Source organism: Mesoplodon densirostris, chromosome 1, assembly GCF_025265405.1.
Source record: "Mesoplodon densirostris isolate mMesDen1 chromosome 1, mMesDen1 primary haplotype, whole genome shotgun sequence".
Classification (NCBI taxonomy): Eukaryota; Metazoa; Chordata; class Mammalia; order Artiodactyla; family Ziphiidae; genus Mesoplodon; species Mesoplodon densirostris.
The window spans coordinates 226087685-226114124 of record NC_082661.1 but is presented as its reverse complement, the minus strand read 5'-3'; the positions used below and the strand labels follow the sequence as shown (position 1 = coordinate 226114124).

Sequence of the window (26440 nt, the reverse complement as noted above, 5' to 3'; positions counted from 1 at the left end):
GCTTGACTATTGACAGAATTAGAAATTTTAGCAGTTATATAAAGATGAAGATGAAACAATTGAAGCTGATAATGACCCTAGATACTACAAAAGAAACCATTACATTTTCGTTGCTGTGTTTCTGGGCAATGCTTTGTAAATATGCCACCTGAATTGAGTTACAGGTGACTATGCAAAATGAGTATTAGCTTTATTAAGTATTATCAGCGATGCCTAATAGCTCCCCATTGTGCTACTGTTTGAATTAGAGAAAAAGAAAAACAAGACTCGTTCATTTTGTGCCTATCCTGAGGAACCAAAGTCCAAAGATGGACTCATATGCTGCTTCTCTGACTTAGTGGTGGCTATCACCAGAATCACCCACTTCCCTATGAGAAGCGGGTTTATCAGATAGAAGGTGCTACACTATTTTGATGTACTTGGTTGTGAGAGACATTTTTCAAGAAAATACACATAGATTTTCATAACATACCTGAAGAGTTCTAGAGTGAACGATATGGGGTTGAATTCATTGCCACTCAAGTAATTCCTCGCCATTTCTCAGTAAAATATATTTTAAATACTCTTCTCATCTCCCTTTTCTTTAATTTATTGCTATATCAATTTTGTGCATATTTAGGGTGACCACCTGCCCCCATTTATCAGCAGAAGTCCCATACTATGCCTGTTTGTCCAGCATCTTTGTTAATGATGCCCTCCACATCCTTTCCATCTCAAAGGTCTCTCTGAGTCATAAATGCTATGGTCATCCTGTGAGTACTCAACTTCCTAGGAAGCTAAAAGTTACTTTAGATCATCAAATCCTTTATGCTGAGTCTATCAACATATACATACAAACATGCACATGCAGACATACACAGATACATCTAAAGAAGCATTCTAACACCTAATTTTGTAGCCATTGTCATGATGAGGCTACAGGTTAGAGGTTAGAGGTTTTAAAAAATTAAAATAAAATCTCTGTTTTAAAATTACCTGAAGTTTTATAATCAAAAAAATCAAATTTTTCAAGTTGGTGCATACTGGTTGTGTATACACAACTAGCTAACGTATAAGTTCAAGTGTAGTTAAAATGATTCTGATACATGATTGTATTATCTTTGGTAACCCTTATCAACTATCTGAAATTTTAACTTGCATCCTGTTCACCAAAAATTATGTCAACTGAATTAAAAATGAGATGGATTGGCCTAAGGCTTTCAGGAATTCTTCCCTGAATACTGAGTGTCTGTTAATAGTTTGAACATAACAATATCTAAAGGTTTTAAAAAAATCATCAAAACCAAGGTCATAAAGAAGCTGCAACATTGAAAAGCTATCTGACAACCAGCATAACTTTTTTTTTTCCTAATGGCCTATATGAAGAGACTTTTATGATATAGGAAAAAGTTTATATATTTTGGAGTGGAACAGAATTTCAGCTTTGCTACTTTATATATGACCTTAAGCCTGTTATTTAATCTTTCTAAGCACATCTTTTCCTTCCTGATTAAGTGAACTAGACCATGTAAAACACATAGAATGAACAATAATAGTTTTTATGATACATGTGGCATTTGCCATCACTGGAACAAAACGGATCTGTCAGTTTTATCAGGACTGTTAAAATTGGAGGAAAGTAATCAGTTAAGAGCCTATTAAGAGACATTGAAATCTTGAACTAAAGAAGTAGCCAGATTTAGAGAAAAGATGATTTAGAGAGGCATTTTGGAAAAATCATCACATGCAAGTACTGTGACTAATCAGGTTACAGCCATGGATGGGTAGCAGTATCATCAAACCAGATAGTTTGTTGAAGCCAAATTGATAGGAATTTATATTTTAAATGTGCATTTAAATATTTGGTGATAATCCTTAAAATACATCCACCACACAAAGAGAAATTATTATCTATGTGGCCTTTTACTTGATACTAATTTCTTGAAAACAAAAGAACCATTTACATTATGCTGTTTTTTCTAAGGTAATTTCTTAAAATAGACTAGAGTGAACTGGAATGATACAAGGCATTTAGTTTTTGTTTCTCCGATGTAAAAGGAAGAAACTGGCAACTAAAAGAAAAATATTTAGAAAAGCAAACAAAATTTCTTCTAATTAGTTTAGTGGAGTATGTATCAGTTTCCTAGAGCCACCATAACAAAGTATCACCAGGTGGGAGTCATAAACAACAGAAATGCAATGCTTCACAGTCTGGAGGCTAGAAGTCTAAAATCAAGGTGTTGGCAGAGGAGTGCGTCTTCTGAAACTGACAGGGGATTCCTTCCTTGCCTCCTTCCATACCTAGTTTCTGTTTTGATTTTTTTTTTTTTTTTTTTTTTTTTTTTTTTTTTGCGGTACGCGGGCCTCTCACTGTTGTGGCCTCTCCCGTTGGGGAGCACAGACTCCAGAAGCGCAGGCTCAGCGGCCATGGCTCACGGGCCCAGCCTCTCTGCGGCATGTGGGATTTTACCAGACCGGGGCACGAACCCGTGTCCCCTGCATCAGCAGGCGGACTCTCAACCACTGCGCCACCAGGGAAGCCCCATACCTACCTTCTTGCGGTATTCCTGCAGTCTTTAGTTTTCTTTGGTTTGTTGGCGCCTCCCACAGATCCTCCGTCTTTGCATGTCGTTCCCCTTTATGCCTTTACACCATCTTCTCTGTGTCTGTTTCTGTGTCCAAATTTCCCCATTAAGGACATTTTGGATTAGGTCATGTTGGATTAGGACCTGCACAAATGACCTTATTGCAACTTGTTCGCATCTGTAAAAACCTTATTTCCAAATAAGGTCATATTCTAAGATATCTTTCTTGAGTGGGGGCACAATTCAACCCATAATGGGATATATAAAAGAATTTCTTATTTGTGATGACAAATATCAAACAATAAAGAGAAAAACAATATTCTGAAGTTACGGAACGAGGGTACAACTCATCAACTAGAGGGTTTTTGACATAGTTTTCAGAAAGACTGATTGCTTTCTTTGAAGACTTAAGGAGTAAATGGGGGAAAGGACTAGAGAATCTAAGAGCCAAGAATTAACTCGAAAGTACTGAATTATATTACATGCTGGTTTCTTTCCCCAAGACTACTCACATATATATATATACATGATATGCGTGTCCTATGTATAATATTAAATATATGTTTTTAAAATATTTAAGTTTTTAGAAGTTTAAATGTTATTTTAAATTGAAATTCAGTTAAAGTAGGTGTTTATAGACTATATCACCAACTATGTATTATAATAGAAATTAAAATCTTGACTGAATTTGAGGGCTCTACCCCTTATTTTTTTTTATTTTGACCAAGTTGATAACCTTTCTGAACTTTGACCAAGTTAATACCTTTCTGAGCTTTGATTTTCTTTACTTGAAAAATAAAATGGTTAAAAGTTAGATGGTAGTCAATCTGATTTTCTACTTGCTTATATAACATATATTTAGCAGATTAAATGAATCAAGTTAAATGTATTTAAGATCCATGGTTACTGATTTGAATGTTTAGCTGAATTACAGACAACATTTTTCCAGGTAATGATGCAAGTAAGATTGGCCAAGCCTTGGTATTTCACTGGTGAGTTATTTGGATGTAGTCTACATCTATTTTCATTCTTACCATTAGTAAACTGCATCCATCCACATTTGATTAATATGTCTCTTATATTTGGAGAGGTAGCTTTGCAAACAGTAGCAGGCAGATTCACCAAAGACAAGGCTAATGTCCAGCTCTTGAAACAAGTAACTGATCAGAACTATGACATCATGTCTCATACTGACAAATGAAATAACCTTCATTTAACTTCAGGTGCCCCCAGACCCATTAAGTTAATTTTTCATCCTTGTCCATTACTTAAATGCAACAAATAGAATACGTACCACAATAGAGATCTTAGCAGCAGTGACAACAATAACACAAATTCCTGAAATTAAGAAGACAGTTTCCCTCTCCAGTATATTTTACTTTCATAGAAAAACAGTTGTGAATATTATACAGTATGGATTATTATGATATTATTATATGTTTAAGTTAGTTTGTATGTTTTATACATACATATACATATATATATATATATATATATATATATAAAATAGCATATAGTACATAGAAAAGAGAGAGAAAAGGGAAGGAAGGAAGGAAGGGAGGGAGGGAAGGAGGGAGGGAGGAGGGAAAGAAAGAAAGGAAAGAAAAAAGAAAGAACCTACTATATTATATCATAAAGCTGTGGCTGTAATCAAGTGCGAGATTGGCCAGGATTTACTGTTTGATATGGATGAGTCAGCTAACCTCTCTGCCCCTTAGTCTTCTAATCTCTACACAGAAGGAAGGAGAAAACAAGAGGAGCTATTTAGATCTCCCTGATTTCTGTGTCTCAAGAGTTCAGGTGTATCACCTCATCAGTGAAGTGCAATTACCTTTTAGACGTGTTTAATCATCATGCCAACTTGCTTGGACTATTTTGAAACAGATTTCCCTTAGAATTCCCTTTTGTCTTGAGATTCATGTCAAAGTCATTTTGTGGGTCATTTTAAAGTCAGGGATTATGCTTAAATTTTTCCTTGAAATGAGATCAGCATGTCTACATTTTTTTTCGTCAGCACTCTTTTTATAGTTGTAGGAATTTTAAAGAGATCTTCTGAGAAAAAATAGACTTACTAGCTCATTTCTATTATTAAATGGCTTTTAAAAGGCTATGAGGCATGCCTACTATTAGATTTCAAACCAACCTTGTATCTTTAGTTTGACAAGACTCAACAATTTGAACTCCACTTTCCTCATATGGTGTATATGCTGAAATTTTCACAAAGCCAAGGAATTTTTGAAGTATAAAATGTCAAAGAAAGAAGAGAGGCATATTATATTTTTTTAAAAAAAGAGAAAAAAGACTTTACACTTATTTTGCTTGACTTTTCTTTAAAATAAAATGCCTACTTAGATTTTTATAATTGAGTACCAAAAATCTGAAAGTTAATTCATGTCCAAAGATACGTAATTTAAACAGCAGGATAAAATGAGGAAATTTTAAAATGAGACAAACATTACTGATCAGATTGTTGTCTTAGAATTCTAATTTTTTATTGATTTTTTTTTGTATATCTGACTTCTTCTAGAGGAAAACAGTCAATTACAGTTAATTCTAACTAAATTTTAAGGAGTATGACTGCTGTAGCCAAGAATGAGTATGGTATGGTAAGTGTATACCATTCTTCATTAACTAAACTAAGAGACCAAAAAATAATTCCCTTGGTGTACATAGATCTGTCTACTATTTATGTAGTAATTGCAAGTGAAATTCAAGGATGAAGGGGCCAAAAGAGATAAACCTAGCTGTTCCAGTACTGTGGTATTCGTAACTGATAATTATCAAATAACAGTTGCAAACTTTTAAGACTCCCTGGAGTCTTGTGATTTTTGTGATTTCCATAAAGAATGTTGATACTTAAAAATATTAGTGACTAATGTTAATTGTGACAGAAACTGTCTCAATTAAAATTAGATATTATACAGCTGTACACAGTATGTTCTTATTTCAGATTATATGATAAACCAAAAATACCTAATAGCTGAAGAACAAAGCTGTTTTCTTTTGCTTAAAATCAAATAAATTCTGAGACTAGAGTTCAGCAGCTACTTTCTAATTGTTTTCTTCAGAACCACTCTTTAGTTATTTATGATTGTGGGGAGGGAATTTCCCCCACCCTCATTTGTGCAACTCTCCAGAGCCACAAACTAGGTGTCCTACAATTCAACTCAATTCTGACATTATTTTCCCAGAGACAGCATCAGATTCCACAGGTTAAAGGCTCAGCCCCACAAGACTGCCCTCTACTTCAGATGCCAATTGAAATTCCAGGTAGTTACCCATACTTCTGACCAACTGGCTATAAATCAGAGGCTCCCACAACCCCTTCCTTGGATTTGATTAATTCGCTAGAGAAAAACTCACAAAACTCAGAAAAAACATTTTACTTGCTAGATTACTGTTTATTATAAAAGGAGAGAACTCAGGAAGAGTCAGATGCAACAGATGCATAGGGCAAGTGTGGAGAAAGGGCGTGGAGCTTTCACGCTCTCTGAGTTCCCCCAGCACCTCCACGTGTTCACCAACCCGGAAGCTTTCCAAACCCTGTCCTCTTGGGTTTTTATGGAGGCTTCATTACACAGGCAATATTGATAAAATAATTGGCCATTGGGATTGAACTCATCTTCAGCCCCTCTTTCGTAGGGGAGTCAAGGGAGAAAGGACTGAAAGTTTCAGCCCTCTAATCTCATGGTTGGTTTCACTGGCCACCAGCCCCCATCCTTAGGTGCAGTCCAAAAGTCACCTCATTAACCTAACAGAAGACACCTTTGTGGCTCTCAACACTTAGGAAATTCCCAGGGTTTGGGGAACTCTGTGCCAGAAAAGGGAACGAAGACCAAATATTTATTTCATATTATAAATCACGGTATCACAGTAATCAATGTTTAAAAGTTAATACCTCGGAGCAACTCTTTGAACCTCAAATGTGAAAATACTATTTAAGCCTAAGCTCTTTGAACCTCTGTAAAATGTGGACATAAGGATCCCAGCTTTTTGAGAAATGGTTCTAATCAAGATGGGTAAAATCAAAAGGCAACAGAGAAAAAGTGAGAGAGGCAAAAGAGAGAACTTATTTGCTCTTTCAGTATCCAGACAGAAACTCTAATGTCCCTGCAGAGAAGACCTCTTGATACTAATGGGATATTATGGTTGGCTTGGGAGGATATTATGGCTTGAGAAATGGGAGACATGGCTTCTGGAATATAGATAAGATGCTGCACTTCTAGCTCTGCTGAACCACAGTAGTACTATTTTCTACTTGCTTATTTGACATGCGTTCTATGAAGTCCAAAAGTGAAGAATATTTGGAGAATGCTTCTATATTTTACTTCTTGGTACCTGCACCTTGGCTCCCTTTCTATTCTTATTTTTTTCAAATCATGATTGCTGTGCTACTAATTATTGTGTACGTTTTCCATAGAATTTCATATTTCCAACCTGCTTTTATTAACTTACTTTTGTTATCTTGTTTAAAATGCTAATTAATGGTAAAGATAATTATAAAAATGATAATTTACTGAAAAGATTGGGAAAGAAAGGACCTGGCCTATGTAAACTTTGGAAAGGACTAGATATTGTAATGCTAAATTAAAAAACACTACAAACACTGTACATTTGTTAGTAATTTTTTTTCTTACAGAGGTAGGGTTAACAATTCTGAAGCTGTTTTATTTTTCACTAGGATTGACCATGTATTTAAATATGTGGATAGGGAGAGTCAAGTTTCTCAATGTCAGGGAGAGAAGGTAGAAATAAGGAAGGAAGGCTAGAAGGGATCTTTTGAGGCTAAATTGAAGTCAAAGGTAACAGCATTGACTCATGGTTTTTGTTGTTAGTACAGTATAGATACAGCAATAGTTAGATGGATAAATATAGATGTGTGTGCACAAGTTAGTACACATACATATATTTTCTAGCTCTAGCTACTGAAAGGGATTGAAAGCAGTAGCAATGAGTGTAATTGCTCATAGTAATTGATTTCTGAACACCATTCTCCAATAAAAAGAACTAGGGTTCCTTGGAAACCTGGTTGATTCCAAGGCTGCAGCAAGAAAAATATAAGTCTGGAGTATCTTGTAGCTCTAGAAAGTAAGGAAGTGTCCAAAAACCAAAATAAAATAAAATAAGACAAAACAAAAAACAGAAGAGGTAAAAAAAGTAATACAGGAGCCATTCCGAAGGGGCTCCCAGTGGACAAAGCTGGAACAATTTAAACATAAAGCTAGGGTTGGATTATGAATCAAAGGACAACATACTCATATTGATGTTAATAAATAACTGAATAAACAAATGAAGGAAGAAGAAGAGTCATCTATTCCTTCCAGAAGAATTCCAATTAATAAATTTGGCAAGAATGAGGGAAATGGAAAATTACCATTTGAACAGTAATAATTGCCACAGGCAAGGTTCATCAGTGGATGCTAAAATTAATGGGTACCAGTTTAAACAGAAACAGGAGATTTGCATAATCTTAAAGTATGTCCCTTCAAATACTTAGTAGCTTTACAGTGAAGAATCAACTCTAGGCAGTGGCAGATATCACCTTGACCAATGAATTGCAGTTAACATCAAGTAATACAGATTAACTCAACATACTTTCTGATACCATGCACTGACTATTTTAGGTACCTCATATAAGTGCAGTCATGCAGTATTTGTCTTTCTGTACCTGGCTTATTTCTCTTAGCATAATATCCTCAAGGTTTGTATATGCTGTCACATATTGCAGAATTTCCTTCTTTTTTAAGGCTGAATAGTATTCCATTGTATGTATACAGCACATTTCCTTTATTCATTTACCTGTTGATGGACATTTAGGCTGTTTCCATGTCTTGGCTATTATAATTAGTGCTGCAATGAACACAGGAGTGCTAATATCTCTTCAAGATCTTGATTTCAATCCTTTAGTATAAATACCCAGAAGTGGGGCTGCTGGATCATATAATAGTTGTATTTTTAAGTTTTTGAGGAACCTCCATACTGTTTTCCATGGAAGCTGCATCATTTTGCATCCCACCAACAACAGTGTGCAAGGGTTCCAATTTCTCCACATCATGGCCAACACTTGTCTTTTTTTTTTTTTTTGATAAGAGCTATCTTATAAATGTGAGGTGATATGTCATTGTGATTTTGATTTGTGTTTTCCTGATGATTAATGACATTTACCATTTTTTCATTTACCTGTTCGCCATTTTTATGTCTTCTTGGCAAAATGTCTATTCAAGTCATTAGCCTGTTTTTTAAGCAGGTTATTAATTTTTTTTTACTATTGAGTTGTAGGAGTTCCTTACATATTTTGGAAATTAATCTCTCATCAGATATATGATTCGAAAATATTTTCTCCTAATTCTGTGTTTTTCCATTTCACTCTACTGATTGTTTCCTTGGCCATGCAGAAGCTTTTTAGTTTGATGTTGTCCCACTTGTTTATTTCTGTTTTCATTGCTTGTGCTTATTGTGTCATTTCTATGAAATCATTGTTAAGACCAATTTCATGAAACCTTTTCCCTATGTTTTTTCCCTAGGACTTTTACAGCTTTACATCTTATGTTTAAATCTTCATTCCTTTTTGAGTTGATTTTTTGTGCTTGCTATAAGGGTCTAATTTCATTCTTTTGTGTGTGATAATCGTAAGCTCTCTGTTATTCTACAGAATGTGATTCATGAATGGAAATATATTCATTCCCATACCCTGGAGAATATATATACATATATTCCAGATTCTAATATATTTGTTTCTGGATAGTGTATCTAAAATTTTTATTCTTCAGCTAAGAATAGTAATTCCATGTATGATCTGAAGACAAACATGACAAATTGAATTTTCCCTCAAAATATTTGTTTATCTATTTGTTGACATTTATTGAGCACTTAAAACATGCATGATGCTGAGACATTTGAATGTTCTTCTATTTATATTTGAAAGATATTAGGAGGGGCATAAGTCTCAAAGCCTGTGTTTTGGGCAGAGTGATTGAATGGCCACCCATATAGGAGAAGCAATCCACTGCATTGTGAATGCAGAGAGGCTAGGACTGAAGAGGCAGTAGGAATCTTGACAAGACATGAGGAAGATCAAAATTAAGGTAAAGATGTTTAACATGTATAAGAGAGAATAAAATTTTAGTAGCGAAGTTGTTAGAACTGATCAGATATAATGTTGAAGGAAAGAGAGAAATTGGAAATGATCTTCAGGTCTTGAGGACTTCACTGGAAGACTTAAAGGAATAAAGTGTCTACATGGGTCACAGGGAACCAGAGAAGAAGAGCAGGAAAAGTCAGAACAATAGAATATTATACAGCCATAAAAAAGAATGAAATAATGCCATTTGCAGCAATATAGACAGACCTAGAGATTATCATACTAAGTGAACTAAGCCAGACAGAGAAAGACAAATGGTTTTGCAAATTTTGCATAATCAAGTCATTTTCATCTCCATCAATTAAGACTGCTTTCTCCACTCAGATTTCCACTTCCCTCATCCTTCCCTTCTTGCTGGATGGTGTTGGAGAGGCTACAAGTGTTTTTGGATCCAGTGAAAGTCCATAGACAACTTTTTTGAAAATTGAGTTAGGAATGCATTTAATTTGGGCTTGATGGGACATGTGGATACAGTTTATAGTCACTTTGGTATATTGTTGGTATTGCTGGTCACCCAGGTTTTAGCAGAAGTGCAACGTATTTCATTACAACATCATGATGATTTTTTTTTTGTATTTAGTTTAGATTAACACAGGAACTGATCTTATTCAGAAGACTGAGCCTCAGAATCACTTTCCTTTTCAGACTGAAAAGTTTATTTTTATGGAGATATAAGCAAAAGTTAAAATATCAGCTTTCTTTGCTTAATTGGTAGGATTATTTCCTATGGGGAAAATAATCATAGACAATACTTACTGAAAGCTACCCTCTTTTTACTACTTTCCACTCCATTTTCTAGCTGAGGAGCTGAGACATAGAAAGGGTTAGTAGTTTTCCCAATGCTGCACAACTTATACATGGCAGAGCTGGGATCCGGAGCCAGGGACTCAGGGTCCAGTCAATAACTTAAATCACTGGTTCTCCATCCCTGTGTTAGAAGTTAGAAGGCCCTGGGTGTAACGTCTTTGGGACTTCAGACAAAGCAGGTAACTTCTCAAGATCCTCAGGTTTCTCGTCAGATAAATGCAGGTAGACAAGTCTTTAGTTGGCCCCTTTTGGGTGATCTCATGACTGTTCAAGAAAGCTGTGACCCCTTTCCATGAAGTAAAACAGATGCACCAATACAATTCACCATCCATCCCTGGACACCTTAAAACCCTCTTCTTAGCCCTAGGCTAAAATCCCCTGGACTAGGAAATCTGAAAATTTCACACTAGTCTAATGTGTTGCTATTTTAGGAAAAGATGACTTCTAGTTGATCAGTGACTTTTTAAAAGAATAAGAGCTCACCACTCCAGCAATCCATTAAGTGATTGTTCAGTATCTGCCTTACTAACCATTTGGTTTGGGTTGTATTTCTGTTTTTTTGTGACCTTGAGTTCTCTGAGTACAGCTGAAGTCTTTTCAATTTAAGACATATTTTATTTAAATAAAACAAAAAAAGAAGGGCTTCCCTGGTGGCACAGTGGTTGAGGGTCCACCTGCCGATGCGGGGGACGCGGGTTCGTGCCCCAGTCCGGGAGGATCCCACTTGCTACGGGGCGGCTGAGCCCGTGAGCCATGGCCGCTGAGCCTGTGCGTCTGGAGCCTGCGCGTTCGGAGCCTGTGCTCCGCAACGGGAGAGGCCCGCGTACCACAAAAAAAAAAAAAAAAAAAAAAAGAAAAAAAAAAAGAAAAACTATTTCAGGTGCATTTGGATTGAACCACTGTGAAGAAGTTATGGTGTTTACCTGAAGCTAATAAAATAATTTATGTTTTCCCTGTAAATGAGATCAGAAAAACAGCCAAGGTGTCAATACCAAAATCAATTTGAAAAGGATCTAATATGAAATTAGATTTCTCAAATAAAATGTAGTTTAACAAGAGGGCATTCACTTTGTTTTCTTTCTTATGGGGGTACTTTTCATTAGAATGTAAAAATGATGGCATGTTTTGAAGTGGTAAATTTAATATGTATCAAACTTGATGGCTTTGAAGATCAAAGGATTGAGTTTCAATTTAAATGTGTGGATTTTTTATTAAAAAAAAAACAAAGTATCTCACTGGAAAATAGATCAAGAGACATTTTGTGTATTCTTTCTATGTCATGTAAGGAAATTGCAAAATTCAATTGCATGAATTCAAAATTGTGTAAGATTTAGTATATACAGGCAGGAAACTACTATGTATAGATTTTTTAAATGCACTATTACTGTTCTGCCCTTGAGTCAAAATGCATTAATATTTTGGTTATTTTCTCGGCAACTTTTGGTTGAAAGATTGTTCATTATTGTTGAATTTCAATATGATTGCAAATTAAATAATGCAAAACTCAATAAAGTAAAATACACAAAAGACCAATTAATGTGTTATCTCAGTAAGTATATAGAATGAGAGAACATACTGTTCTACACAGTACCATGTAATTAAGATGTAGTCACAAATCAAGGAAATATTATAACTTGTTTAGGTGCACAGGTGGCTTTTAGAAAGATTGATTAGCTCCTCTTTGCCCCCTTGAGATGTGAGTTCATTTTTATTCCTGCAAAATCAAACAGAATAATTTTTCAAACTTCCAACAGTGTGTAGGCTTCAATGCAAACAGCATGTTGGAGATAAATGTTTGCAAAGCGTCATCTCCTTGTCCATTCCTGTTCCAGATGCTCTCTACGATGTCATCACTGTGGGAGCCCCAGCTGCGCATTTTCAGGGATTTAAGAATGGTGGTCTTCGGAAACTACTCCATAGATTTGAAACGGAAAGAAGAAAGTAAGTGATGACAGGATACATTAATGATATTTACCTTCTCTTTGGGGAAGTTCGTATACCAGCTTAAGATAAAGAAGCTTGGTCCATCACAATGAATAGTTCTTGACATCTCCAGCCTATTCAGGAAGAAAGCATTAAAAATAAGTTAGAGGGCTTCCCTGGTGGTGCAGTGGTTGAGAGTCCGCCTGCCGATGCAGGGGACACGGGTTTGTGCCCCGGTCTGGGAAGATCCCACATGCCGCGGAGCGGCTGGGCCCGTGAGCCATGGCTGCTGAGCCTGAGTGTCCAGAGCCTGTGCTATGCAACAGGAGAGGCCACAGCAGTGAGAGGCCCGCGTACTGCAAAAAAAAAAAAAAAAGTTAGAATTGTGTACCTGATATACTGTTATATAAAGATATAAACTAGCAATGCACATATATATTTGTCTTTCTTGTTTTAAAGAAGTTGTCTAGGTACTGATACAATATTATTAACTCAGCTACCTCCTTATTAAGATTTCTCTAGTTTTTTGTTTTTAGTTTTGGTTTTGGTTTTTTGGTGGGCACGGTATATAGTTCTATGAGATTATATCACAGGTGTAGATTAGAGTAAGCATCACCATAATCATCATAAATAACTGTCCCATTACCACATAGAAACTCCCTCGGGTTATCCTTTAATTGTCACATCCTTCCCCCAGACCCTTTGGCTGCAGAAAGTGGTTTTTTTGCCTCATTATTTCAACCGGGAGTGGACGTCAGAGTTCCAGCTAGGGACTCTGAGGGGAGAGGCACCTTCTATGTAATTCATGGAGGTTGGAAAACAGTTCAGTGACAGACAGCAAGGGGAAAGGGATGCCATCACTTTACTGAAATGAGAATAAGAGTGGAATACAGGCTCAACCTTGGCTGCACATTAGAATCACCTTTGGAGCTTTAAAATATTTTATCTATGCCAGGATATCACCCCAGACATATAAAGTCAGTTCTGGGATTGGAGCCCAGGCATTGGTAAGTTTTAAAACTTCCCAGGTGAGACTGATGTGTGGCCAGGGTTGAGAACCACTGATATAGATGTAAGTGAAAAATGCTGGGAGAAGACAGGTGAAGGGTGTGGAGACTAGAAACTGGAATAGTGACACAGATGAGTTAAACTTGAAAAATGTATAGAACCTCAGTTAGTATATATCAGGAGGAAAGAAAATCTACATTAAGGAATATTTGTTGCAATACAGAAGAAAAGCATTACATCTTGCTTATTGGAAATTTTTCTTTAAAGAATCCCCAACTCATTAAATTGTTACAAAATGGAACCAAAGATGGGGATAAAGCTGTAAGAGTTTTGATTTGGGAAAACTTGGGCCTGCCTGAGTAAAGTGGAAGAATAAAACCGAGAATGTTATAGAGCTTTTCATGCTTTAGACACGAGACTTTTCTAGGAGAACCAAAACCCTAATTAGTCATATATTATTTGGGGTTTTTTTGTTTGTTTGTTTTAATTTTTTTAAGCTTTTTTTGCTGTAGTAAAATATATGTAACATATAAATTTACCATTTTAATCATTTAAAAATTTTTTATTGGAGTATAGTTGATTTACAATGTTGTATTAGTTTCAGGTGTACAGCAAAGTGATTCAGTTTTACACACATATATATACATTTTCCCATGTATTCACTTATTCATCAAACACTTATGTGTTTCTGGATTCGGTGATTTACCTAGGCACTATTTGAAAGCTTGTGGACTCCTCCCTCAAAATATGAATCAATTCTTTACTTCCAGTATTTCGTAAAAAAAAGGGAAAATCTACCACAACAACACATACTTTTCCGGCTTTGATTATTTGTGATTTCAGCAGGAACCTCAGATTAAGCCAGAACTTTCACTGAGTAAGATCATGACCTGAAAGCACAACCCTTTCACTGAGATAGAGAGGCACCTCATGAGAACCAAGAGCCTTTGTAAAGAAGAAAAAAAGCCAGTGAGGGGCAGTGTTCACTCCTGGAGAATATTAATTCCTTATGATCTACCTGTTCATTAGGGACGAACTTAGAGCTGACTCCCTGCAAGAGATCCTAGTGTCAAATGCCTGCCTTGAGTATCTACCATGGTTTTCCCTCCATGCCTCCCACCCCATCAATCTGGTCCCATAATCAAGATTGACTACCCCAAATTTCAAATGGAAGAGAGAAAAAAATCATTTGGAAAAATCATAAGGAAAACAAACTAAAATTTACCAATAGAAGTGTTATAGGTGGTCCTTGAGCTTACAACTCTTGAGTCGTACTAGAATTTGGGGGAATTTTCTGAAGGAAAGTAAAACAATACAAAGAGTTAAACAAACCAGCCTTACTTTTTAGGAGATTAAGGGTTATACAGTCACAATGGTTATACAATTTCTAAGGAAAATTTTCCTTATTATTATTATTATTTTTTTTAATTATTTTTGATTAATTTTTATTGGAGTATAGTTGCTCATTTGATCACTTGCTCATCTTTATTTTTTTATTTTTTTATTAATTTTTATTGGAGTATAGTTGCTCATTTGCTCACTTGCTCATTTTTATTTTTATATTTTATTTTTTTTAATTTTTTATTATTTTTGATTAATTTTTATTGGAGTATAGTTACTCATTTGCTCACTTGCTCATTTTTATTTATTTTTTTATTTTTATTTTAAAATTATTTTTGATTAATTTTTATTGGAGTATAGTTGCTCATTTGCTCACTTGCTCATTTTTATTTATTTATTTATTTATTTATTAGTTTCTGCTTTATAATAAAGTGAATCACTCATACATATACATCTGTTCCCACATCCCTTCCCTCTTGCATCTCCCTCCCTCCCACCCTCCCTATCCCACCCCTCCAGGCAGTCACAAACCACCGAGCTGATATGCCTGTGCTATGCGGCTGCTTCCCACTATCTATCTCCCTTACGTTTAGTACTGTATATATGACCATGCCTCTCTTTCGCTTTGTCACAGCTTACCCTTCCCCCTCCCCATACCCTCAAGTCCATTCTCAAGTAGGTCTGTGTCTTTATTTCTGTTTTAACCCTAGGTTCTTCATGACATTTTTTTTCTTAAATTCCATATATATGTGTTAGCATATGGTATTTGTCTTTCTATTTCTGACTTACTTCACTCTGTATGACAGACTCTAGGTCTATCCACCTCATTACAAATAGCTCAGTTTCATTTCTTTTTATGGCTCAGTAATAGTCCATTGTATATATGTGCCACATCTTCTTTATCCATTCATCCGATGATGGACACTTAGGTTGTTTCCATCTCCGGGCTATTGTGAATAGAGCTGCAATGAAGATTTTGGTACATGTCTCTTTTTTTTTTTTTTTTTTTTTTTTTGCGGTATGCGGGCCTCTCACTGTTGTGGCCTCCCCCGTTGCGGAGCACAGGCTCCGGACGCGCAGGCTCCGGACGCGCAGGCTCAGCGGCCATGGCTCACGGGCCCAGCCGCTCCGCGGCATATGGGATCCTCCCAGACAGGGGCACAAACCCGTATCCCCTGCATCAGCAGGCGGACTCTCAACCACTTGCGCCACCAGGGAGGCCCACATGTCTCTTTTTGAATTATGGTTTTCTCAGGGTATATGCCTAGTAGTGGGATTGCTGGGTCATATGGTAGTTCTATTTGTAGTTTTTTAAGGAACCTCCATACTGTTCTCCATAGTGGCTGTACCAATTCATATTCCCACCAGCAGTGCAAGAGTGTTCCCTTTTCTCCACACACTCTCCAGCATTTATTGTTTCTAGATTTTTTGATGATGGCCATTCTGACTAGTGTGAGATGATATCTCATTGTACTTTTGATTTGCATTTCTCTAATGATTAATGATGTTGAGCATTCTTTCATGTGTTTGTTGGCAGTCTGTATATTTTCTTTGGAGAAATGCCTATTTAAGTCTTCTGCCCATTTTTGGATTGGGTTGTTTGTTTTTTTGCTATTGAGCTGCATGAGCTGCTTATAAATTTTGGAGATTAATCCTTTGTCAGTTGCTTCATTTGCAAATATTTTCTCCCATTCTGAGGGTTGTCTTTTGGTCTTGTTTATGGTTTCCTTTGCTGTGCAAAAGCTTTGAAGTTTCATTAGGTCCCATTTGTTTATCCTTGTTTTTATTTCCATTTCTCTAGGAGGTGGATCCAAAAGGATCTTGCTATTATTTATGTCATAGAGTGTTCTGCCTATGTTTTCTTCTAAGAGTTTGATAGTTTCTGGCCTTACATTTAGGTCTTTAATCCATTTTGAGCTTATTTTTGTGTATGGTGTTAGGGAATGATCTAATCTCATACTTTTACATGTCCCTGTCCAGTTTTCCCAGCACCACTTATTGAAGAGACTGTCCTTTCTCCACTGTACATTCCTGCCTCCTTTATCAAAGATAAGTTGACCATATGTGTGTGGGTTTATCTCTGAGCTTTCTATCCTGTTCCATTGATCTATCTTTCTGTTTTTGTGCCAGTACCACACTGTCTTGATTACTGTAGCATTGTAGTATAGTCTGAAGTCAGGGAGCCTGATTCCTCCAGCTCCGTTTTTCGTTCTAAAGAATGCTTTGGCTATTCAGGGTCTTTTCTTTTTTCAAACAAATTTTGAAATTTTTTTGTTCTAGTTCTGTGAAAAATGCCAGTGGTAGTTTGATAGGGATTGCATTGAATCTGTAGATTGCTTTGGGTAGTAGAGTCATTTTCACAATATTGATTCTTCTAAACCAGGAGCATGGCATATCTCTCCATCTATTTGTATCATCTTTAATTTCTTTCATCAGTGTCTTATAATTGTCTGCATACAGGTCTTTTGTCTCCTTAGGTAGGTTTATTCCTAGATATTTTATTCTTTTTGTTGCAATGGTAAATGGGAGTGTTTTCTTAATTTCACTTTCAGATTTCTCATCATTAGTGTACAGGAATGCCAGAGATTTCTGTGCATTAATTTTGTATCCTGCAACTTTACCAAATTCATTGATTAGCTCTAGTAGTTTTCTGGTAGCATCTTTAGGATTCTCTATGTATAGTATCATGTCATCTGCAAACAGTGACAGCTTTACTTCTTCTTTTCCAATTTGGATTCCTTTTATTTCCTTTTCTTCTCTGATTGCTGTGGCTAAAACTTCCAAACCTAAGTTGAATAAGAGTGGTGAGAGTGGGCAGCCTTGTCTTGTTCCTGATCTTAGTGGAAATGGTTTCAGTTTTTCACCATTGAGGACGATGCTGGCTGTGGGTTTGTCATATATGGCCTTTATTATGTTGAGGAAATTTCCCTCTATGCCTACTTTCTGCAGCATTTTTATCATAAATGGGTGTTGAATTTTGTTGAAAGCTTTCTCTGCATCTATTGAGATGATCATATGGTTTTTCTTCTTCAATTTGTTAATATGATGTATCACGTTGATTGATTTGCATATATTGAAGAATCCTTGCATTCCTGGAATAAACCCCACTTGATCATGGTGTATGATCCTTTTAATGTGCTGTTGGATTCTGTTTGGTAGTATTTTGTTGAGGATTTTTGCATCTATGTTGATCAGTGGTATTGGCCTGTAGTTTTCCTTCTTTGTGACATCCTTGCCTGGTTTTGGTATCAAGGTGATGGTGGCCTAGTAGAATGAGTTTGGGAGTGCTCCTCCCTCTGCTATATTTTGGAAGAGTTTGAGAAGGATAGGTGTTAGCTCTTCTCTAAATGTTTGATAGAATTTGCCTGTGAAGCCATCTGGTCCTGGGCTTTTGTTTGTTGGAAGATTTTAAATCACAGTTTCAACTTCAATGCTTGTGATTATTCTATTCATATTTTCTATTTCTTCCTGATTCAGTCTTGGCAGGTTGTGCATTTCTCAGAATTTGTCCATTTCTTCCAGGTTGTCCATTTTATTGGCATAGAGTTGCTTGTAGTAATCTCTCATGATCTTTTGTATTTCTGCAGTGTCAGTTGTTACTTCTTTTTCATTTCTAATTCTATTGATTTGAGTCTTCTCCCTTTTTTTCTTGATGAGTCTGGCTAATGGTTTATCAATTTTGTTTATCTTCTCAAAGAACCAGCTTTTAGTTTTATTAATCTTTGCTATCGTTTCCTTCATTTCTTTTTCATTTATTTCTGATCTGATCTTTATGATTTCTTTCCTTCTGCTAACTTTAGGGGTTTTTTGTTCTTCTTTCTCTAATTGCTTTAGGTGCAGGGTCAGGTTGTTTACTCGAGATGTTTCCTGTTTCTTAAGGTGGGATTGTATTGCTATAAACTTCCCCCTTAGAACTGCTTTTGCTGCGTCCCATAAGTTTTGGGTCGTCGTGTCTCTATTGTCATTTGTTTCTAGGTATTTTTTTATTTCCTCTTTGATTTCTTCAGTGATCACTTCGTTATTGAGTAGTGTATTGTTTAGCCTCCATGTGTTGGTATTTTTTACAGATCTTTTCCTGTAATTGATGTCTAGTCTCATAGCATTGTGGTCGGAAATGATACTTGATACAATTTCAATTTTCTTAAATTTACCAAGGCTTGATTTGTGACCCAAGATATGGTCTATCCTGGAGAATGTTCCATGAGCACTTGAGAAAAATGTGTATTCTGTTGTTTTTGGATGGAATGTCCTATAAATATCAATTAAGTCCATCTTGTTTAATGTATCATTTAATGCTTGTGTTTCCTTATTTATTTTCATTTTGCTTGATATGTCCATTGGTGAAAGTGGGGTGTTAAAGTCCCCTACTATGAGTGTGTTACTGTCGATTTCCCCTTTTATGGCTGTTAGTATTTGCCTTATGTATTGAGGTGCTCCTATGTTGGGTGCATAAATATTTACAATTGTTATATCCTCTTCTTGGATCGATCTCTTTATTATTATGTAGTGTCCTTTGTCTCTTCTAATAGTCTTTATTTTAAAGTCTATTTTGTCTGATATAAGAATTGCTACTCCAGCTTTCTTTTGATTTCCATTTGCATGGAATATCTTTTTCCATCCACTTACTTTCAGTCTGTATGTGTCTCTAGGTCTGAAGTGGGTCTCTTGTAGACAGCATATATATGGGTCTTGTTTTTGCATCCATTCAGCCAATCTGTGTCTTTTGGTGGGAGCATTTAGTCCATTTACATTTAAGGTAATTATTGATATGTATGTTCCTATTCCCATTTCCTTAATTGTTTTGGGTTCGTTATTGTAGGTATTTTCCTTCTGTTGTGTTTCTTGCCTAGAGAAGTTCCTTTAGCATTTGTTGTAAAGCTGGTTTGGTGGTGCTGAACTCTCTCAGCTTTTGCTTGTTTGTAAACGTTTTAATTTCTCCACAAATCTGAATGAGATCCTTGCTGGGTAGAGTAATCTTGGTTGCAGGTTTTTCTCCTTCATCACTTTAGTTATGTCCTGCCACTCCCTTCTGGCTTGTAGAGTTTCTGCTGAGAGATCAGCTGTTATCCTGATGGGGATTCCCTTGTGTGTTATTTGTTGTTTTTGCCTTGCTGCTTTTAATATGATTTCTTTGTGTTTAATTTTTGACAGTTTGGTTAATATGTGTCTTGGCATATTTCTCCTTGGATTTATTCTGTATGGGACTCTCTGTGCCTCCTGGACTTGATTAACTATTTCCTTTCCCATATTAGGGAAGTTTTCAACTATAATCTCTTCAAATATTTTCTCAGTCCCTTTCTTTTTCTCTTCTTCTTCTGGAACCCCTATAATTCAAATGTTGGTGGGTTTAATGTTGTCCCAGAGGTCTCTGAGACTGTCCTCTGTTCTTTTCATTCTTTTTTCTTTATTTTGCTCTGCATCAGTTATTTCCACTATTTTATCTTCCACCTCACTTATCCGTTCTTCTGCCTCAGTTATTCTGCTATTGTTCCCATCTAGGGTATTTTTCATTTCATTTATTGTGTTTTTAATCAATGCTTGATTCATCTTTAGTTCTTCTATGTCCTTGTTAACTGTTTCTTGCATTTTGTCTCTTCTATTTCCAAGATTTTGGATCTTGGAAATAGAATCTTGGATCATCTTTACTATCATTATTCTGAAGTCTTTTTCAGGTAGACTGCCTATTACCTCTTCATTTGTTAGGTCTGGTAGGTTTTAATCTTGCTCCTTCACCTGCTGTGTGTTTTTCTGTCTTCTCATTTTGCTTATGTTACTGTGTTTGGGGTCTCCTTTTTGCAGGCTGCAGATTTGTAGTTCCCGTTGTTTTTGGTGTCTGTCCCCAGTGGCTAACGTTGTTTCAGTAGGTTGTGTAGGCTTCCTGGTTGGGGGGACTAGTGCCTGTGTTCTGGTGGTTGAGTCTCGATCTTGTCTTTCTGGTGGACAGGTCCACGTCTGGTGGTGTGTTTTGGGGTGCCCGTGGCCTTATTATGTTTTTAGGCAACCTCTCTGCTAATGGGTGCGGTTGTGTTCCTGTCTTGCTAGTTGCTTGGCATAGGGTGTCCAGCACTTTAGCTTGCTGGTCGTTGACTGAAGCTGGATGCTGGTGTTGATATGGAGATCTCTGGGAGATTTTCGCCACTTGATATTATGTGGAGCTGGGATGTCTCTTGTGGACCCGTGTTCTGAATTTGGCGCTCCTACTTTAGAATCACAGCACTGACTCCTCGCTGCAGCACCAAGAGCCTTTCATCTACCCAGCTCAGAATAAAAGGGAGAAAAAGTAGAAAGAAAGAATTAGTAGAAGAAAGAAAGAGAGAGAGAAAGGAAGGAAGAAGGAAAGAAAGGAAGGAAGGAAGGAAGGAAGGAAGAAAGAAAGAAAGGAGGGAGTGAGTGAGGGAGGAAGGATGGAAAGAAAAGAAAGAAAGGAGGGAGGGAGGAAGGAAAGAAAAAGAAAGAGTGAAAGGAAGAAGGAAGGGAGGGAGGAAGGAAGCAAAGAAAGAAAGAAAGAAAGAAAGAAAGAAAGAAAGAAAGAAAGACAGGAGGGAGGGAGGGAGGAAGGAAAGAAAGAAAGAAAGAGGTGGAGGGAGGGAGGAAGGGAAGGTAGGAAAAAAGAAAGAAAGAAGATAAAGTAAAATAGAATAAAGTATAAAATATAGTAGCATTATTAAAAATAAAAAAGTAATTATTGGAAAAAAAAAAAACAATGGATGGATAGAACCCTGAGACCTATGGTGGAAGCAAAGCTATACGGAGAAAATCTCACACAGAAGCATCCACATACACATTCAGAAAAAGAGAACAGGGGGAAAAAATCGAAAATCTTGCTCTCAAAGTCCACCTCCTCAATTTGGGATAATTCGTTGTAAAAAGAGGATAAGGGGAAAAAAATCTTAAATCTGTCCTCAAAGTCCACCTCCTCAATTTGGGATGATTTGCTGTCCATTCATGCACTCCACAGACGCAGGGCACATCAAGTGGACCGTGGAGCTTTAATCCGCTGCCTCTGAGGCTGCACAGAGAGATTTCCCTGTCTCTGCTCTCACAGCTCCCGGGTCTCAGCCTTGGACCTGGCCCCGCCTCTGTGCGTAGGTCACCGGAGGGCGTCCGTTCTTCGCTCAGACAGGCCGGGTTTAAAGGAGCCGCTGATTCGGGGGCTCTGGCTCACTCAGGCCGAGGGGAGGGAGGGGCACAGAGTGCGGGGTGGGCCTGCGGCAGCACAGGCCGGCATGACGTTGCACCAGCACGAGGCGCTCCGTGCACTTTCCCGGGGAAGCCATCCCTGGGTCCCGGGACCCCGGCAGTGGCGGGCTGCACAGGCTCCCCAGAAGCGGGGGTGGACAGTGACCTGTGCTTGCACACAGGCCTTTTGGCGGCGGCAGCAGCAGCCCCAGCGTCCCACACCCGTCTCCAGGGTCCGCGCCTTCAGCCGCTGCTCGTGCCCATCTCTGGAGCTTCTTTAAGCAGCGCTCTTAATGCCCTCTCCTCGCTCACCAGGAAACAAAAGGGAAGAAAAAGTCTCTTGCCTCTTCGGCAGCTCCAGACTTTTTCCCCGACTCCCTCCGGGCTAGCTGTGGTGCACTAACCCCTTCAGGCTCTCTTCCCGCCGCCAGCCCCAGTCCTCTCCCTGAGCTCCGACTGAAACCCTTTACCCGAGCCTCAGCTCCCAGCCCCGCCCACCCCGGCGGCCGAGCAGACAAGCCTCTCGGCCTGGTGAGGCACAGACCCTCCGTGCAGGAATCTCTCCGCTTTGCCCTCTGCACCCCTGTTGCTGTGCTCTCCTCCGCTACTCCAAAACTTTCCCCCTCTGCCACCCGCAGTCTCTGCCCGTGAAGGGGCTTCTAGTGTGTGGAAACCTTTCCTACTTCACGGCTCCCTTCCACTGGTGCAGGTCCCGTCCCTATCCTTTTGTCTCTGTTTATGCTTTTTTCTTTTGCCCTACCCAGGTATGTGGGGAGTTTCTTGCCTTTTGGGGGATCTGAGGTCTTCTGTCAGCATTCAGTAGGTGTTCTGTAGGAGTTGTTCCACGTGTAGATGAATTTCTGATGTATCTGTGGGGAGGAAGGTGATCTCCGCGTCTTACTCTTCCACCATCTTCCTCCGTCCCCCTATTGTAAGGAGAAATATGAATAGAAGTTTCCCAATTCTCTATTATAAATAGGAAGTTTCTTGAGTAAGAGGAGAAATACCACATCAGGGAAGGAAGTTCTCTGTAGCCTATAGTGTAGCAAGAATCCAATAAACCAGAAATGGGAGAACTCGATACAAAATCATACCACTACCTCTGAAATATATTCATCAGACAGTATCACTAACCACTGCTTAATTGGGGGGGAGGGGTTGTTAAAACATAAATTAACATTTTTCATTAGTGGTATAAAGCTGAGATATCTAAGCAAAATGGTCAGAGTTTTCCAACTCTTCTTTTTATGTACTTTCTCCAGTAACATATGAGCAGACTAGGCAGCAGTTACAAGTATATTTGTTTTCAAACCCTTCACTTTCATGCTTAAGACAAAGATTTTCATTTCTTTTATGAAAGGGAATGAGTGATTTAAATGTATTCATTGAAAGCAATAAGACTGCATCCATGATTTTGAGAGCCAATTTTTTTCCCCTACTTGGAAGTCTTTCCATGTCTCTACCTTGATCTCTGGGTTTTTCTCAGAAATTTATCTTGTCACTCACTGGTAGGGCAGTTTAGAATCTGAGATCATAACTCTGTATAAATCCATGTCTCATGTCCTATATCTTTTAAATAGAAATATTTTTTATCTTTTACTGATATATATTTTTAATATATTGCTTTCTATTGACAGTTTTCAAATTTTGTAAATATGTTTATTGGCAAATGTAGGAAAGTCAAAAGTAGGAGGTTAAAATCACCCATAATCTCCTTCCTCAACAAGAGAGTTACTGGGATCATATTGGTACAGTCTCTTCCAGTCTGTTTTTACACATGTAATCTACATCTTATGTTTTTTTCTATTATAAATTAAAAAATTCAAAATGGCTTAAAATGACTAATTCTTCAAAGTATATAAGTTGAGTGCTCTCCATTTAAAAATCCTTATGTGTTTTTGGTTTTTGGAAGTCATGCCCAATACAACAAAGCTACTATATTTAATAATATTAGTCTTACAAGTTATAGCTGAAGTTCATCTCCTGTTCACTTTCAAATACATTTTTCCTTTTTGGAAAAAACACTTTATAGCACCAAAAAATAAAGAAATTTTTAAAAGTATAATAAAATCATATGCTGTAGAAATAAGAAGTGTGAATAAAAGCCCTGTTAATTCCTTTTTTTTTTCTTTTGAACTGTGTCCAGTAGTTGACAACATATCATTTCCAAGGAGATAGCAATTTAATTTTTGTGTTGATTTTAACTTGATTCCTTGGAGGTATGTCTTCTTCTTCCGGTGAGTCAGTTTCTCCTTGGCCACTCTTAGATTTCAGCTCAGTTCATGTTTGAGCAAATACAATACTAGGTCTGCCAAAACTGTGTACCAGGTTTTTCTCATCAATGTGCACTTTTCTCTGTGCAGCCCCCTTTGCACAACAACAAATTTTCAAGAATAAGTGGGTTTTAGCTCTTACAACATCTATAGCGTGGAGTCAGGAGAGAATAAAATACTTGAATTAAATAGCCCTGCTGAGTCTTGGACATACTTTACAAATTAAATGATGACATTTGCAAAACATTAAACTAAATGTAATATAAGGGAATGAAAGGATTCTTGCTAAGTTGCATATGATCCTAAATGAATTTGTAATGAAGTTTTTCTCCTACTTCATTCTCTTTTTAACTACACAAAAAAACAATATTTGCTTCTAGCACACAAATTCAAAGAATTAAGAAGCACATAAAGTGAAAAGTCTGCCTTTTCCATTCTCCTTCCCCAGAGTAAACCAATCTGAACAGCTTAATGCATTTCCCTATGCAATTTTTTCTAGCTATCCAACTCTTTGAGTTTTCAGTGATCAGGACTCTTTGTCCATACAAACTCAGGTCATGGGAATGTCATGTTCTTGACTTTCTTATAATTCAGTTTACTTTTTCTGGCCTCCATTCTGGGGCAAGGCAGAAACTCTCATCTCAGATAATTCATAGAATTATTCATAGAATTCATAATTCATCTCAGATAATTCTATACCTTGTATGGATTTGAATCCTGGTTTGGGCCCTTACTGGCATTGTGACATTAGTCAAATTACCTCACCTCTCTGTACTGTAGTTTCCTCACGCGTGACACAGAAATAATATTGCTTTACCTCATAGGATTGTTCTGAAGATTTTATGACTTCATATACACCAAACATTTATAATGGTACCTGGCACATAATGAGGGCTTAATAGATATTAGCTATTATTTATATAAAATATGTAAACAAGTATTTTTTTATTCAAAAAATGTTCTGACAACCTTTAATTTCAATACATTTAGATCTCATTTTTTTCCTAAAAGCTAAGTAGGGTTTTATTGATTGAATGTAGCAGAATTATCTAACCAATACAATACTGATGGGAATTTACTTAATTCCTATTATTTGTTATAACTCTGTGTTTGCAAGGTAAACCTTTATTCTTATGTTTTTGCAGATTTGTGTTTCTTTTTGATAAAATTCCTAAAAGTGGAATTTCTTAGTTGAAGTGGTTACACTTTAGAGATGCTGTCATACTGCCTTCCAAAAAAGTTGTATTAATGTGCATAATATGCCTAATTGCCCACTTATTGTTTTTAAATTTTTTTATTGAAATATAGCTGATTTACAGTGTTTCAGGTATACAGCAAAGTGATTCAGTTATACATATATATGCATATATATGTATGTATAGATATATATATTCTTTCTCAGATTCTTTTCCATTATAGGTTATTACAAGACATTGAATATAGTTTCCTGTGCTATACAGGAAGTCCTTGTGCCCGCATATTCTTAAGTACTAGGCTTCATACACCATCTCTGTGCTAAGCCCAGGCATGGCTCTTGAGATTCAGACATGTATTTACCACCATTTAGTAGACAGCTTCACGTTAATGGTATCATCCAAACACCTCAAAGTTGACATGTTCAGTCATCTCTCATCCCCTTATCCTCAAACTTCTCTTGGGGATTGTTTTTCTTAATTAAGACACCACATCCATCTAGATGTTCAACTTTGAAGCTTGAAAATCCTTGACTACTTTTCTTCCCTTGCTTCCACTTCCCACACACACAAAAAAAATATCAGTTCCGTCACTTCCACCTTATATCTCAGGAAGTCATTCATTTCAATAATCAATTGTGGTTTAGGATAATCCTAACCCATAGAATCACCATTTTTTAAATATTCTACTGCCAAATCTCTTAATCACTCTTCATCCTCCAGGCTGGCTCTCATCTCATCCATTTTCCTCATCTTGGTTGGAATAATATTTCTTAAAAGGCAAATGCAATCTCGTTATTTCATCATGTTAAACAGTTCATAGCTGCCTCTTGCCTGGAGAATAAAGCACAAGGTGCATAAGATATTCATGTGTCATCTGACCCTGACTTTTTCTCCAGCTTCATCTTTCTCCACTCACACCATCATCTTCTCCTCTCATACCACCCTCCACAGTGAACCAGACTGAAGTTCTTCAGTTTCAGGTCTGCCTTGAAGTCTTTTTTTTTTTCC

At 37.1% G+C, this 26440-nt stretch overlaps 1 protein-coding gene across 8 annotated transcripts in view; it reads left to right on the top strand.

The window, feature by feature from the left end:
• INPP4B (inositol polyphosphate-4-phosphatase type II B) overlaps positions 1-26440 on the top strand; it is a 353637-nt gene that overhangs the window by 182785 nt on the left and 144412 nt on the right. For 6 of the 8 annotated variants that reach the window (XM_060095092.1, XM_060095079.1, XM_060095101.1 and 3 more), the window contains one exon: positions 12345-12453. In XM_060095092.1, coding sequence (XP_059951075.1) covers positions 12345-12453 — 109 coding nt within the window. Of the gene's footprint in view, positions 1-12299; positions 12454-26440 lie in introns of all 8 variants that reach the window. The other 2 variants (XM_060095076.1, XM_060095084.1) reach the window with 1 other exon arrangement.